The sequence below is a fragment of the Emys orbicularis genome, chromosome 3 (assembly GCF_028017835.1).
Source record: "Emys orbicularis isolate rEmyOrb1 chromosome 3, rEmyOrb1.hap1, whole genome shotgun sequence".
In the NCBI taxonomy this organism is placed as follows: domain Eukaryota; kingdom Metazoa; phylum Chordata; order Testudines; family Emydidae; genus Emys; species Emys orbicularis.
The window spans coordinates 1,026,215-1,041,980 of record NC_088685.1 but is presented as its reverse complement, the minus strand read 5'-3'; the positions used below and the strand labels follow the sequence as shown (position 1 = coordinate 1,041,980).

The following is a 15,766-nucleotide window of genomic DNA, read 5'->3' as shown; positions in this document are numbered from 1 at the left end:
GGCCACGTGCGCGGGCCGCTGCGCTGCGCCGGGCCGGGCCGGGCCGGGCCTGCCCGCCAGGGGGCGCGAGAGAGCCCGGCCCGCCCCCCGGCCCGCAGCGCCCCGCGAGTTCCAGGGCGCAGCTGGAGGCGCCGCCCGGGCGCTGCGATTTTCTAATAAAATGTCTTGGGAAAAGCCCCGGCGTCTGCGCGTCTGTGCTGGGGCGGGGGTGCGGGGCTCTCCCGGGGGCGGGGGGTCGCCTGAGAGGAGGAGCGGGTCTGTGCGGCGGGGGCGCCTGGGGTCAGGATCCGTGGGGGCGATGCGGGGATGAGCTCTGCTGGGGCGGCGCTGCCCGGGACGGGAGCTGCGGGGCCGGGGGGCCTGGGCCCTGTGTGCACCCCGGAGCCCGAGGGGGCGGGCGGGGAGCGAGCTGGCCCCAGGGCCGGAGCGCCGCACCGGAGCTGCCTGGGGTCCCAAGGAGCAGCAGGTCCAAGCCCGATAGGGGGAGGGGGAGTCTGAGCTCGGGGGGGAGGGCCCAAGGGGGCCAGACCCCCAGAGGGAGCGGGCGGAGGTGGGCCAATAGCTCTGAGGGGCTCCAGCCCCATTGCTCCGGGCCTCACCCCCGCAGGCTCTCTGCAGCAGGCTGGGGGGCGCAGTGCCCCGGCCCAGGGTAAGTACTGGGGGGCCCCGCCTGGGTGGGGGAACAGGGGCCTGAGGGCCCCCTGGTGCGCGTACCTGCTGTCTGGGGGGGGACAAAGGGGGGAGGGGCGCTCCCTCCAACACCCAGCCGGGCTGGGGGCGGGTACCGAGGCCCCGGAACCTTGGCCGGCCCCACGGGGTGCCGGGAGATCGGGCATGAGGCGCCTCCCCCTGTGCGCAGGGCAAGGAGTTCAGCTCACCTCCCCCCTCTGGGTGCAGCCTGGGCACCCCCTCCACCTGCAGGCGGGGGGGGGGGGGTAGGACAGGGGACCCCGATGGGCCAGGTGATGAGGGAGGCGTTGGCCCCCCCTCCCATTGCAAAGTCCATATTGACTCTGGTGTTTCGTGCTGCCCGTCTCAAGGTCCCTGGGTGCCCAGGGCGGCGGATCCTGTCGTTGGGGGCTCGGTGGTGCCTGCTCAGAGCCCAGGGGAAGGCAGTGGGGTGCCCATGGGACTGGCCCCTGCCCCTGCTCCTGCTTCCTTTCTCCCAAGGGGGGGGGCAGGCTTTGTTCGGGTGTTTCCCTGCTCTCCAGCGTGCCAGGAGGGACAGGGACTGGGGCACCTGGGTGGGTGGGAGACAGGGCAGGGCCTGGCCCTTTGTGGCGCGGTGCCGAGGGGTGCCATACGGTGCTGCTGGCAGGATGCTAGGGCCCAAGACAACCCAGACCTCGGCAACCTGCTGCGGCCTTGCGGGGCAGAGCCAGGGACGAGCCTGTGTGGGCTGCAGCAGACCAGCCCCTCCGGGCAGTGAAGGCACCTGCAGATTCCCTGGGCGCCTGCAGCTATGCGCAGACCGGGGGCTGGACGGGTTTGCTTGGCTGCAGACGCGGGGAGTGGGTCCAGCCCCCTGCACTGGGGGAAGCAGCTTGTAGGGCCCAGGGTTTGCAGCGTGGGGGACGCTGGGGGGCACGGGAATGGAGGAGCGGTGGATCTGGGGGGCACAGGGACAGAGGAGCGGAGGAGGTGGGGGGGACACAGGGACAGAGAAGCGGGCGGCACTGGGCAGTACGGGGACAGAGGCATGGGGGCACTGGGGGGACACAGGGACAGAGGTGCAGAGGGACCAGAGGCAGCATGGGGACAGGGGAGCTGGGGGGCATGGGGACAGAGGCGCAGAGGAGGTGGGGGGACACAGGGACAGAGGAGCGGGCAGCACTGGGCAGTACGGGGACAGAGGCATGGGGGCACTGGGGGGACACAGGGACAGAGGTGCAGAGGGACCAGAGGCAGCATGGGGACAGGGGAGCTGGGGGGCATGGGGACAGAGGCGCAGAGGAGGTGGGGGGACACAGGGACAGAGGAGCGGGCAGCACTGGGCAGTACGGGGACAGAGGCATGGGGGCACTGGGGGGACACAGGGACAGAGGTGCAGAGGGACCAGAGGCAGCATGGGGACAGGGGAGCTGGGGGGCATGGGGACAGAGGCGCAGAGGAGGTGGGGGGACACAGGGACAGAGGAGCGGGCAGCACTGGGCAGTACGGGGACAGAGGCATGGGGGCACTGGGGGGACACAGGGACAGAGGTGCAGAGGGACCAGAGGCAGCATGGGGACAGGGGAGCTGGGGGGCATGGGGACAGAGGCGCAGAGGAGGTGGGGGGACACAGGGACAGAGGAGCAGGCAGCACTGGGAAGTATGGGGACAGAGGAACGGGGGCGCTGCCAGGGAATGGGCCGTTGTGGGAATAAACAGGGTCACTCCAGGATTTCCCTGACTCTTGGTACCAGCCCCTCTAATGGCAGCTGCTGTTTGAGGCCTGACTGCCAGCGACCTGTGCAGGCCACAGGTTCCGGCGCTGCCCCCAGACCAGGGGCCTTTGCATGGCTGAGGAGGGGACTCAGCGCCCAGGATGCGACCCGCATGTCAGGGCCAACTCTGCGGGCACCAGGCGCCCCGCGGGGGGTGGGCATCGCTGGGGGGCCCATGGAGATGGACCCTATGACAAAGTGGGGATTTTCCCTTGTTATGTTGTATGTGAGTCTGACTGTTTTGCATGAATGCTGCGTGTGCCTCAGTTTCCCTGTGTATTGCACCAATGTCTAGGTGGTGGGAATAAGGGGAGTGACTTTTGCAGAGGCCCAGGAGGGGGATGTGGCCAGATGACTCTGGCCCAGGAAGCAAGACAAAGGCTGGAGGAGGAGCAATGGGCAGGGCAGGGGCCAGGCAGCTGGAAGCGAGTCAGTCCCGGCTGGCTTAGGGTGCAGGCTCTGGGTTCCCCTCCCCCCAAGATGGACTTGGCTGAAAGTCACTGATTGCTGTGCTAAGAAGTTCTGCGCTACGCCGCGTTCCTGTCGACAAATAAACTTCCTGTTTTCCCGGCTGGCTGAGTCACATCTGACTGCGAAGTGGGGGGTGCAGGACCCTCTGGCTTCCCCAGGATCCCGCCTGGGCGGACTCGCTGTGGGAAGTGCATGGTGGGGCAGGGGATGCTGAATGCTCCAAGGGCAGACCCAGGAGGTGAAGCCGTGTGAGCGTCTTGCCCTGAAGACAGTCTGCTCCGAGGGAGAGGAGGCTCCCCAAAGTCCTGACTGGCTTCGTAGGGAGCAGTTCCAGAGCATCGCCCGGGGACTCCGCGACAGACCCACTGTTGGACACCTGTGGGGCCGGGCCTATGGGGGTGAGCCCAGGGCTGGGTTCTGGGGGCGCTGGCAGGCACTTGGCGTCCCAAGGCTGCTGACCTGAGCCCCTGGCTGGCCTGGGCTCAGGGTTCCTCACAGGCCACAGCACCACTCGCTGCCCTTGGAAGTGGCTATAAAACTCTGCTGCTCCATGGCGCTGACACTGAGGGCCTGGAGGGACCCAGCTGCGTCTTGCGGCTGCCCTGACGCTCCCGTGGCGTCCTGCAGCCCCAGAGCCGCTTGCATTGGGTGTGGCGTCCCGTACAGGGCTGGGCAGCTGCAGGCTGGATGGGCCACCAGTCCCCATGCCCGAGGGCCGGGCCCTGCCATGGCTGGGGTCTGGGGGCCCCAGCCTGGCCCCTGGCCCCAAGAAGCAGAGGCCGGTCTGGGGCAGACTCCTGCACTTTCCGGGCACTAGCAGTGAGCTGGGGAAGGGGATATCAGCTTCCTTCAGCCACAGTAGAGGGGAGCCCAGTCCTTGCCCCCCATGGGGGGTATTCGGAGTGGGGGGCTGAGCCCCCACCATGCGATAAGTTCTGCACTGATCCACCTCGGCAGTGGCGTCAGAGCCAAGCCGGGGCTGCGCACAGAGCCCCGCCCGAGCGTGTGCTGAGCCGGGGCTGGCTCCTGCGTCACTGGGCCTCCGGCGGCTCCAGGGCCGGGGTCAGGTTTGTGGAGCCGGCGTGGGCTGCTGCAGGCACAGCGCCGGGGGCAGGCGGGGGCGCATCGCCCAGCTCACGGCAGTAATTGCACACAGCCCCACGCTGCCGGCCGCCTGCTTGCTCCAGCCCTGTTTGCTCGCTGCCGCCAGAGGAAATTGCATGAGACACAGCACCTGGCAACGGGGGGCTACTGGGGGCTCCGTGCTGCTCTCCCTCCCCTGCCGTGCCCACAGCTCCTTCCCATGGAGGAGCCACCAACCCCACAGCCGGATACAATTGGAGGCCCAGCAGGCTAAGGAGGGCAAAGCCAGAGCCCTGCACCCCAGGCAGCGTGTGCAAGGTGAGCAGGACACCTGGCTTCTATTCCCCGACACCCCCCCTCAATATATTAATACCTCACAGCACTGACCCCAGTGCGATGCCAGGGAGCAGCTCAGCAGGGGACGCTCTCCCCGGGCAGGCAGGGCTGGCCCCAGGGCGGCGCTAGGGGGCGCTGTGGGGCAGGGAGCAGGGTGTGGGGGGCTCAGCGGGGGGCGCTCTCCCCTGGCAGGCAGGGCTGGCCCCAGGGCGGCGCTAGGGGGCCCTGTGGGGCAGGGAGCGGGGCGGGGGCAGCAGGGGGCGCTCTCCCCTGGCAGGCAGGGCTGGCCCCAGGGCGGCGCTAGGGGGCGCTGTGGGGCAGGGAGCGGGGCGGGGGGCTCAGCAGGGGGCGCTCTCCCCTGGCAGGCAGGGCTGGCCCCAGGGCGGCGCTAGGGGGCGCTGTGGGGCAGGGAGCAGGGTGTGGGGGGCTCAGCGGGGGGCGCTCTCCCCTGGCAGGCAGGGCTGGCCCCAGGGTGGCGCTAGGGGGTGTTGTGGGGCAGGGAGCAGGGTGTGGGGGGCTCAGCAGGGGGCGCTCTCCCCTGGCAGGCAGGGCTGGCCCCAGGGTGGCGCTAGGGGGCCCTGTGGGGCAGGGAGCGGGGCGGGGGCAGCAGGGGGCGGTCTCCCCTGGCAGGCAGGGCTGGCCCCAGGGTGGCGCTAGGGGGCGCTGTGGGGCAGGAAGCAGGATGTGGGGGGCTCAGCAGGGGGCGCTCTCCCCTGGCAGGCAGGGCTGGCCCCAGGGCGGCGCTAGGGGGCACTGTGGGGCAGAGAGCGGGGCCGGGGGCTCAGCAGGGGACGCTCTCCCCGGGCAGGCAGGGCTGGCCCCAGGGCGGCGCTAGGGGGCGCTGTGGGGAAAGGAGCAGGGTGTGGGGGGCTCAGCATTGGACGCTCTCCCCTGGTAGGCAGGGCTGGCCCCAGGGCGGCGCTAGGGGGTGCTGTGGGGCAGAGAGCGGGGCCGGGGGCTCAGCAGGGGACGCTCTCCCCGGGCAGGCAGGGCTGGCCCCAGGGCAGCGCTAGGGGGCCCTGTGGGGCAGGGAGCGGGGCGGGGGCAGCAGGGGGCGCTCTCCCCTGGCAGGCAGGGCTGGCCCCAGGGCGGCGCTAGGGGGTGCTGTGGGGCAGAGAGCGGGGCCGGGGGCTCAGCAGGGGACGCTCTCCCCGGGCAGGCAGGGCTGGCCCCAGGGCAGCGCTAGGGGGTGTTGTGGGGCAGGGAGCAGGGTGTGGGGGGCTCAGCAGGGGACGCTCTCCCCGGGCAGGCCGGGCTGGCCCCAGGGCGGCGCTAGGGGGCGCTGTGGGGCAGGGAGCAGGGTGTGGGGGGCTCAGCAGGGGGCGCTCTCCCCTGGCAGGCAGGGCTGGCCCCAGGGCGGCGCTAGGGGGTGCTGTGGGGCAGGGAGCAGGGTGTGGGGGGCTCAGCAGGGGGTGCTCTCTCCTGGCAGGCAGGGCTGGCCCCAGGGCGGCGCTAGGGGGCGCTGTGGGGCAGGGAGCAGGGTGTGGGGAGCTCAGCGGGGGGCGCTCTCCCCTGGCAGGCAGGGCTGGCTCCAGGGCGGCGCTAGGGGGTGTTGTGGGGCAGGGAGCAGGGTGTGGGGGGCTCAGCAGGGGGCGCTCTCCCCTGGCAGGCAGGGCTGGCCCCAGGGCGGCGCTAGGGGGCACTGTGGGGCAGGGGCAGCAGGGGGCGCTCTCCCCTGGCAGGCAGGGCTGGCCCCAGGGTGGCACTAGGGGGCCCTGTGGGGCAGGGAGCGGGGCGGGGGCAGCAGGGGGCGGTCTCCCCTGGCAGGCAGGGCTGGCCCCAGGGTGGCGCTAGGGGGCACTGTGGGGCAGGAAGCAGGATGTGGGGGGCTCAGCAGGGGGCGCTCTCCCCGGGCAGGCAGGGCTGGCCCCAGGGCGGCGCTAGGGGGCACTGTGGGGCAGAGAGCGGGGCCGGGGGCTCAGCAGGGGACGCTCTCCCCGGGCAGGCAGGGCTGGCCCCAGGGCGGCGCTAGGGGGCGCTGTGGGGCAGGGAGCAGGGTGTGGGGGGCTCAGCGGGGGGCGCTCTCCCCTGGCAGGCAGGGCTGGCCCTAGGGCGGCGCTAGGGGGCGCTGTGGGGCAGGGAGCAGGGTGTGGGGGGCTCAGCAGGGGGGGCTCTCCCCTGGCAGGCAGGGCTGGCCCCAGGGCGGCGCTAGGGGGCGCTGTGGGGCAGGGAGCAGGGTGTGGGGGGCTCAGCAGGGGGCGCTCTCCCCTGGCAGGCAGGGCTGGCCCCAGGGCGGCGCTAGGGGGCGCTGTGGGGCAGGGAGCGGGGCGGTGGGCTCAGCAGGGGGCGCTCTCCCCTGGCAGGCAGGGCTGGCCCCAGGGCGGCGCTAGGGGGCGCTGTGGGGCAGGGAGCAGGGTGTGGGGGGCTCAGCAGGGGGCGCTCTCCCCTGGCAGGCAGGGCTGGCCCCAGGGCGGCGCTAGGGGGCGCTGTGGGGCAGGGAGCGGGGCGGGGGGCTCAGCAGGGGGCGCTCTCCCCTGGCAGGCAGGGCTGGCCCCAGGGCGGCGCTAGGGGGCGCTGTGGGGCAGGGAGCGGGGCGGGGGGCTCAGCAGGGGGCGCTCTCCCCGGGCAGGCAGGGCTGGCCCCAGGGCGGCGCTAGGGGGCGCTGTGGGGCAGGGAGCGGGGCGGGGGGCACAGCAGGGGGCGCTCTCCCTGGGCAGGCAGGGCTGGCCCCAGGGCGGCGCTAGGGGGCGCTGTGGGGCAGGGAGCGGGGCGGGGGGCTCAGCAGGGGGGGCTCTCCCCTGGCAGGCAGGGCTGGCCCCAGGGCGGCGCTAGGGGGCGCTGTGGGGCAGGGAGCAGAGTGTGGGGGGCTCAGCAGGGGGCGCTCTCCCCTGGCAGGCAGGGCTGGCCCCAGGGCGGCGCTAGGGGGCGCTGTGGGGCAGGGAGCAGAGTGTGGGGGGCTCAGCAGGGGGCGCTCTCCCCTGGCAGGCAGGGCTGGCCCCAGGGCGGCGCTAGGGGGCGCTATGGGGTAGGGAGCGCGGCTGGGGGGCTCAGCAGGGGGCGCTCTCCCCGGGCAGGCAGGGCTGGCCCCAGGGCGGCGCTAGGGGGCGCTGTGGGGCAGGGAGCGGGGCGGGGGGCTCAGCAGGGGGCGCTCTCCCCGGGCAGGCAGGGCTGGCCCCAGGGCGGCGCTAGGGGGCGCTGTGGGGCAGGGAGCAGGGTGTGGGGGGCTCAGCAGGGGGCGCTCTCCCCTGGCAGGCAGGGCTGGCCCCAGGGCGGCGCTAGGGGGCGCTGTGGGGCAGGGAGCAGGGTGTGGGGGGCTCAGCAGGGGGCGCTCTCCCCTGGCAGGCAGGGCTGGCCCCAGGGCGGCGCTAGGGAGTGCTGTGGGGCAGGGAGCAGGGTGTGGGGGGTTCAGCGGGGGGCGCTCTCCCCTGGCAGGCAGGGCTGGCCCTAGGGCGGCGCTAGGGGGCGCTGTGGGGCAGGGAGCAGGGTGTGGGGGGCTCAGCGGGGGACGCTCTCCCCGGGCAGGCCGGGCTGGCCCCAGGGCGGCGCTAGGGGGCGCTGTGGGGCAGGGAGCAGGGTGTGGGGGGCTCAGCAGGGGGCGCTCTCCCCTGGCAGGCAGGGCTGGCCCCAGGGCGGCGCTAGGGGGTGCTGTGGGGCAGGGAGCAGGGTGTGGGGGGCTCAGCAGGGGGTGCTCTCTCCTGGCAGGCAGGGCTGGCCCCAGGGCGGCGCTAGGGGGCGCTGTGGGGCAGGGAGCAGGGTGTGGGGAGCTCAGCGGGTGGCGCTCTCCCCTGGCAGGCAGGGCTGGCTCCAGGGCGGCGCTAGGGGGTGTTGTGGGGCAGGGAGCAGGGTGTGGGGGGCTCAGCAGGGGGCGCTCTCCCCTGGCAGGCAGGGCTGGCCCCAGGGCGGCGCTAGGGGGCACTGTGGGGCAGGGGCAGCAGGGGGCGCTCTCCCCTGGCAGGCAGGGCTGGCCCCAGGGTGGCACTAGGGGGCCCTGTGGGGCAGGGAGCGGGGCGGGGGCAGCAGGGGGCGGTCTCCCCTGGCAGGCAGGGCTGGCCCCAGGGTGGCGCTAGGGGGCACTGTGGGGCAGGAAGCAGGATGTGGGGGGCTCAGCAGGGGGCGCTCTCCCCGGGCAGGCAGGGCTGGCCCCAGGGCGGCGCTAGGGGGCACTGTGGGGCAGAGAGCGGGGCCGGGGGCTCAGCAGGGGACGCTCTCCCCGGGCAGGCAGGGCTGGCCCCAGGGCGGCGCTAGGGGGCGCTGTGGGGCAGGGAGCAGGGTGTGGGGGGCTCAGCGGGGGGCGCTCTCCCCTGGCAGGCAGGGCTGGCCCTAGGGCGGCGCTAGGGGGCGCTGTGGGGCAGGGAGCAGGGTGTGGGGGGCTCAGCAGGGGGGGCTCTCCCCTGGCAGGCAGGGCTGGCCCCAGGGCGGCGCTAGGGGGCGCTGTGGGGCAGGGAGCAGGGTGTGGGGGGCTCAGCAGGGGGCGCTCTCCCCTGGCAGGCAGGGCTGGCCCCAGGGCGGCGCTAGGGGGCGCTGTGGGGCAGGGAGCGGGGCGGGGGGCTCAGCAGGGGGCGCTCTCCCCTGGCAGGCAGGGCTGGCCCCAGGGCGGCGCTAGGGGGCGCTGTGGGGCAGGGAGCAGGGTGTGGGGGGCTCAGCAGGGGGCGCTCTCCCCTGGCAGGCAGGGCTGGCCCCAGGGCGGCGCTAGGGGGCGCTGTGGGGCAGGGAGCGGGACGGGGGGCTCAGCAGGGGGCGCTCTCCCCTGGCAGGCAGGGCTGGCCCCAGGGCGGCGCTAGGGGGCACTGTGGGGCAGGGAGCGGGGCGGGGGGCTCAGCAGGGGGCGCTCTCCCCGGGCAGGCAGGGCTGGCCCCAGGGCGGCGCTAGGGGGCGCTGTGGGGCAGGGAGCGGGGCGGGGGGCACAGCAGGGGGCGCTCTCCCCGGGCAGGCAGGGCTGGCCCCAGGGCGGCGCTAGGGGGCGCTGTGGGGCAGGGAGCGGGGCGGGGGGCTCAGCAGGGGGGGCTCTCCCCTGGCAGGCAGGGCTGGCCCCAGGGCGGCGCTAGGGGGCGCTGTGGGGCAGGGAGCAGAGTGTGGGGGGCTCAGCAGGGGGCGCTCTCTCCTGGCAGGCAGGGCTGGCCCCAGGGCGGCGCTAGGGGGCGCTGTGGGGCAGGGAGCAGAGTGTGGGGGGCTCAGCAGGGGGCGCTCTCCCCTGGCAGGCAGGGCTGGCCCCAGGGCGGCGCTAGGGGGCGCTATGGGGTAGGGAGCGCGGCTGGGGGGCTCAGCAGGGGGCGCTCTCCCCGGGCAGGCAGGGCTGGCCCCAGGGTGGCGCTAGGGGGCGCTGTGGGGCAGGGAGCGGGGCGGGGGGCTCAGCAGGGGGCGCTCTCCCCTGGCAGGCAGGGCTGGCCCCAGGGTGGCGCTAGGGGGCCCTGTGGGGCAGGGAGCGGGGCGGGGGCAGCAGGGGGCGGTCTCCCCTGGCAGGCAGGGCTGGCCCCAGGGTGGCGCTAGGGGGCGCTGTGGGGCAGGGAGCAGGGTGTGGGGGGCTCAGCAGGGGGCGCTCTCCCCTGGCAGGCAGGGCTGGCCCCAGGGTGGCGCTAGGGGGCCCTGTGGGGCAGGGAGCGGGGCGGGGGCAGCAGGGGGCGGTCTCCCCTGGCAGGCAGGGCTGGCCCCAGGGTGGCGCTAGGGGGCGCTGTGGGGCAGGAAGCAGGATGTGGGGGGCTCTGCAGGGGGCGCTCTCCCCTGGCAGGCAGGGCTGGCCCCAGGGCGGCGCTAGGGGGCGCTGTGGGGAAAGGAGCAGGGTGTGGGGGGCTCAGCATTGGACGCTCTCCCCGGGCAGGCAGGGCTGGCCCCAGTGCGGCGCTAGGGGGCGCTGTGGGGCAGGGAGCAGGGTGTGGGGGGTTCAGCGGGGGGCGCTCTCCCCTGGTAGGCAGGGCTGGCCCCAGGGCGGCGCTAGGGGGTGCTGTGGGGCAGAGAGCGGGGCCGGGGGCTCAGCAGGGGACGCTCTCCCCGGGCAGGCAGGGCTGGCCCCAGGGCAGCGCTAGGGGGCCCTGTGGGGCAGGGAGCGGGGGGGGGCAGCAGGGGGCGCTCTCCCCTGGCAGGCAGGGCTGGCCCCAGGGCGGCGCTAGGGGGTGCTGTGGGGCAGAGAGCGGGGCCGGGGGCTCAGCAGGGGACGCTCTCCCCGGGCAGGCAGGGCTGGCCCCAGGGCGGCGCTAGGGGGCGCTGTGGGGAAAGGAGCAGGGTGTGGGGGGCTCAGCATTGGACGCTCTCCCCGGGCAGGCAGGGCTGGCCCCAGTGCGGCGCTAGGGGGCGCTGTGGGGCAGGGAGCAGGGTGTGGGGGGTTCAGCGGGGGGCGCTCTCCCCTGGTAGGCAGGGCTGGCCCCAGGGCGGCGCTAGGGGGTGCTGTGGGGCAGAGAGCGGGGCCGGGGGCTCAGCAGGGGACGCTCTCCCCGGGCAGGCAGGGCTGGCCCCAGGGCAGCGCTAGGGGGCCCTGTGGGGCAGGGAGCGGGGGGGGGCAGCAGGGGGCGCTCTCCCCTGGCAGGCAGGGCTGGCCCCAGGGCGGCGCTAGGGGGTGCTGTGGGGCAGAGAGCGGGGCCGGGGGCTCAGCAGGGGACGCTCTCCCCGGGCAGGCAGGGCTGGCCCCAGGGCAGCGCTAGGGGGTGTTGTGGGGCAGGGAGCAGGGTGTGGGGGGCTCAGCAGGGGACGCTCTCCCCGGGCAGGCCGGGCTGGCCCCAGGGCGGCGCTAGGGGGCGCTGTGGGGCAGGGAGCAGGGTGTGGGGGGCTCAGCAGGGGGCGCTCTCCCCTGGCAGGCAGGGCTGGCCCCAGGGCGGCGCTAGGGGGTGCTGTGGGGCAGGGAGCAGGGTGTGGGGGGCTCAGCAGGGGGTGCTCTCTCCTGGCAGGCAGGGCTGGCCCCAGGGCGGCGCTAGGGGGCGCTGTGGGGCAGGGAGCAGGGTGTGGGGAGCTCAGCGGGGGGCGCTCTCCCCTGGCAGGCAGGGCTGGCTCCAGGGCGGCGCTAGGGGGTGTTGTGGGGCAGGGAGCAGGGTGTGGGGGGCTCAGCAGGGGGCGCTCTCCCCTGGCAGGCAGGGCTGGCCCCAGGGCGGCGCTAGGGGGCACTGTGGGGCAGGGGCAGCAGGGGGCGCTCTCCCCTGGCAGGCAGGGCTGGCCCCAGGGTGGCATTAGGGGGCCCTGTGGGGCAGGGAGCGGGGCGGGGGCAGCAGGGGGCGGTCTCCCCTGGCAGGCAGGGCTGGCCCCAGGGTGGCGCTAGGGGGCGCTGTGGGGCAGGGAGCAGGGTGTGGGGGGCTCAGCATTGGACGCTCTCCCCTGGCAGGCAGGGCTGGCCCCAGGGCAGCGCTAGGGGGCACTGTGGGGCAGGAAGCAGGATGTGGGGGGCTCAGCAGGGGGCGCTCTCCCCGGGCAGGCAGGGCTGGCCCCAGGGCGGCGCTAGGGGGCGCTGTGGGGCAGGGAGCATGGTGTGGGGGGCTCAGCGGGGGGCGCTCTCCCCTGGCAGGCAGGGCTGGCCCTAGGGCGGCGCTAGGGGGCGCTGTGGGGCAGGGAGCAGGGTGTGGGGGGCTCAGCAGGGGGGGCTCTCCCCTGGCAGGCAGGGCTGGCCCCAGGGCGGCGCTAGGGGGCGCTGTGGGGCAGGGAGCATGGTGTGGGGGGCTCAGCAGGGGGCGCTCTCCCCTGGCAGGCAGGGCTGGCCCCAGGGCGGCGCTAGGGGGCGCTGTGGGGCAGGGAGCGGGGCGGGGGGCTCAGCAGGGGGCGCTCTCCCCTGGCAGGCAGGGCTGGCCCCAGGGCGGCGCTAGGGGGCGCTGTGGGGCAGGGAGCAGGGTGTGGGGGGCTCAGCAGGGGGCGCTCTCCCCTGGCAGGCAGGGCTGGCCCCAGGGCGGCGCTAGGGTGCGCTGTGGGGCAGGGAGCGGGGCGGGGGGCTCAGCGGGGGGCGCTCTCCCCTGGCAGGCAGGGCTGGCCCCAGGGCGGCGCTAGGGCGCGCTGTGGGGCAGGGAGCGGGGCGGGGGGCTCAGCGGGGGGCGCTCTCCCCTGGCGGGCAGGGCTGGCCCCAGGGCGGCGCTAGGGGGCGCTGTGGGGCAGGGAGCAGGGTGGGGGGCTCAGCGGGGGGCGCTCTCCCCTGGCAGGCAGGGCTGGCCCCAGGGCGGCGCTAGGGGGCGCTGTGGGGTAGGGAGCGCGGCTGGGGGGCTCAGCGGGGGGCGCTCTCCCCTGGCAGGCAGGGCTGGCCCCAGGGCGGCGCTAGGGGGCGCTGTGGGGCAGGGAGCAGGGTGTGGGGGGCTCAGCGGGGGGCGCTCTCCCCTGGCAGGCAGGGCTGGCCCCAGGGCGGCGCTAGGGGGCGCTGTGGGGCAGGGAGCGGGGCGGGGGGCTCAGCAGGGGGCGCTCTCCCCTGGCAGGCAGGGCTGGCCCCAGGGCGGCGCTAGGGGGCGCTGTGGGGCAGGGAGCGGGGTGGGGGGCTCAGCAGGGGGCACTCTCCCCTGGCAGGCAGGGCTGGCCCCAGGGCGGCGCTAGGGGGCGCTGTGGGGTAGGGAGCGCGGCTGGGGGGCTCAGCGGGGGGCGCTCTCCCCTGGCAGGCAGGGCTGGCCCCAGGGCGGCGCTAGGGGGCGCTGTGGGGCAGGGAGCAGGGTGTGGGGGGCTCAGCGGGGGGCGCTCTCCCCTGGCAGGCAGGGCTGGCCCCAGGGCGGCGCTAGGGGGCGCTGTGGGGCAGGGAGCAGGGTGTGGGGGGCTCAGCGGGGGGCGCTCTCCCCTGGCAGGCAGGGCTGGCCCCAGGGCGGCGCTAGCGGGCGCTGTGGGGTAGGAAGCGCGGCTGGGGGGCTCAGCAGGGGGCGCTCTCCCCTGGCAGGCAGGGCTGGCCCCAGGGCGGTGCTAGGGGGCGCTATGGGGTAGGGAGCGCGGCTGGGGGGCTCAGCAGGGGGCGCTCTCCCCTGGCAGGCAGGGCTGGCCCCAGGGCGGCGCTAGGGGGCGCTGTGGGGCAGGGAGCAGGGTGTGAGGGGCTCAGCAGGGGGCGTTCTCCCCTGGCAGGCAGGGCTGGCCCCAGGGCGGCGCTAGGGGGCGCTGTGGGGCAGGGAGCGGGGCAGGGGGTGCACTGGGGTGCTCTCCTGTTGCAGTTAGTGGCGCTATCCAGTGTTGACCTGGTGGAGGCGCCATTGCGTGGCGGAGGTGTGGGATCGGGGGGTGACAGGCCTGGCCATTGGGCTCGGGGGGCTGTGATGGCTGGGGCCCCACTCCCTGTATGTGACCAGGGCTCTGCGGGACGGGGCCTGATGGCCCTCAGAGCTAGCGCAGCTGGTGATGCAATGGGAAGATCCCGGCCCCGGCCCCCACCAGTGTCACCTGAAGCCCAGCCCCTCCCCCCCACCCTGCCGCCAGCACCACCCAGCCAGTGACACAGGAGGGTTTTTCACATGCTTTTAACAAAATTACAAACAAAATTCCATTATTCTTGGAATATAGAAAACCTGAGGGAAGGGGGCCAGGAACGTGGCAGGGACTTAGCTGGGGGGTGGGTTCGAGATGGGGCCGGGAACGCAGGGTCGCGGCCGGGGGAGAAGGGGCCGGGAACGCAGGGTCTCGGCCGGGGGAGAAGGGCCAGGAATGCAGGGTCGCGGCCGGGGGAGAAAGGGCCAGGAACGCAGGGTCTCGGCCGGGGGAGAAGGGCCAGGAACACAGGGTCGCGGCCGGGGGAGAGGGGGCCAGGAACCCAGGGTCTCAGCCGGGAGAGAAGGGGCCGGGAACGCAGGGTCTCGGCCGGGGGAGAAAGGGCCAGGAACGCAGGGTCTCGGCCGGGGGAGAAGGGCCAGGAACGCAGGGTCGCGGCCGGGGGAGAGGGGGCCAGGAACCCAGGGTCTCGGCCGGGAGAGAAGGGGCCGGGAACGCAGGGTCTCGGCCGGGGGAGAAAGGGCCAGGAACGCAGGGTCTCGGCCGGGGGAGAAGGGCCGGGATCGCAGGGTCGCGACCGGGGGAGAAGGGGCCGGGATCGCAGGGTCTCGGCCGGGGGAGAAGGGCCAGGAACACAGGGTCTCGGCCGGGGGAGAAGGGCCAGGAACGCAGGGTCTCGGCCGGGGGAGAAGGGCCGGGATCGCAGGGTCGCGACCGGGGGAGAAGGGGCCGGGAACGCAGGATCTCGTCCGGGGGAGAAGGGCCAGGAACGCAGGGTCGCGGCCGGGGGAGAGGGGGCCAGGAACCCAGGGTCTCGGCCGGGAGAGAAGGGGCCGGGATCGCAGGGTCTCGGCTGGGAGAAAAGTGGCCAGGAACCCAGGGTCTCGGCTGGGGGAATCAGTCGCTGATGACACCACGTCCTGGGGATCTCACTCGTGGGCTCCTCCTGCATTGCCGGCTCTCAGTGCTGACCTGGTGCGGGGAGAGGGGGATCAGCACCCGCCCCCTGCGCTGGAGCCCTCTGGGCGGGCACTGGCTGAGATCCCAGAGGGTCAGGCCTGGTGCGGGGCTGAGCACAGGGCGAGGCGCTGGGGGGCAGGGGCTGGCGGCTCCCAACCCAGCCAGGCCAGGGTCTGGGGCAGGGTCCGGGGCAGGCCTGTCCTGACGGTCGGGGCTACAGGGCTCTCCCCCGGCTGGTTCCTAAGCATCCGAGCAGCAGGGCTCCCGGCCCCCCCGGGAGAGACACCCCCGGCTGCACCCATCTCCCTGCTGGGGCATTTGCAGTTCCACCCAGTCACCCCCTAGCCCCCCTCCCCCCATGGCCTTTGCTGTCTTATCAGCCCCTGCCTCCATCTACACTCTCCCCTGTGGGTCGGGACCTCCGGCTGGACGTCAGCTGCCCTCGGGGTAGGGCTCCCCCACCCCCAGGCTGGCCCAGCTGTGCCTCGGCCCAGTGGGGGCCTGGCCGGGAACGGCACTTACCATGCGGGGAGCTCGCTGGCTTCTGCCTGGGCCCCACTGCTAGGGAGGGAAGGAGAGAGGGTGGGTGAGCTGGAGCAGGAGGCTGCCTGCATCTGCCCCTCCCCAAATATTCCCCCTGCCCCTGCTGCCCAGCGCCCCCACCCAGCCCCACTTGGGAGCCTGGGCCAGGTGAGCTGATGGAGGAGGGGTCAGTGGCGGGCCAAGAGTGGGGCCAGCGGGGCAGCGAAGGCACATGGAGCCCTGGGCTCAGGGGCCTCCAGCCAGACCCACCCCCAGTGCAGGCCGCACCTGCCCCTCCCACCTCCCTGTGGCCCAAATCGCAGCCTCTGACCCGTGCGGGCCCCGGGCTGTCAGGCTGGGACTAGGGGGCATTTTTTGTAATATTTTATAAGCCCTGTGTGTGCCTCAGTTTCCCCTCGGTGCTGCGTCGTTACCGAGTGGGTGGAAAGGGGCTGTGTGCTCTCAGGGCAGGGGGAAACGGGGGTGGGTGTCGCCTAGGGTTACCATACGTCCGGATTTTCCCGGACATGTCCGGCTTTTTGGGCCTCAAATCCCCGTCCGGGAGGAAATCCCAAAAAGCCGGACATGTCCGGGAAAATAGGGAAGGAGGGGCCGGCGGTGCTCGGCCAGGGGCTGGAGCCGCTGGGGCCGGTGGTGTTCGGCCGGGGGCCGGG

General features: G+C 74.5%; 1 protein-coding gene across 1 annotated transcript in view; it reads right to left on the bottom strand.

The window, feature by feature from the left end:
• Positions 1-3,928: 3,928 nt before the first annotated feature.
• TRIM54 (tripartite motif containing 54) overlaps positions 3,929-15,766 on the bottom strand; it is a 34,127-nt gene continuing 22,289 nt past the window's right edge. Inside the window, exons 9-10 of the mRNA XM_065400611.1 lie at positions 15,093-15,131; positions 3,929-4,131 (exon numbers count right to left, since the gene is read on the bottom strand). Coding sequence (XP_065256683.1) covers positions 3,929-4,131; positions 15,093-15,131 — 242 coding nt within the window. The remainder of the gene's footprint in view (positions 4,132-15,092; positions 15,132-15,766) is intronic.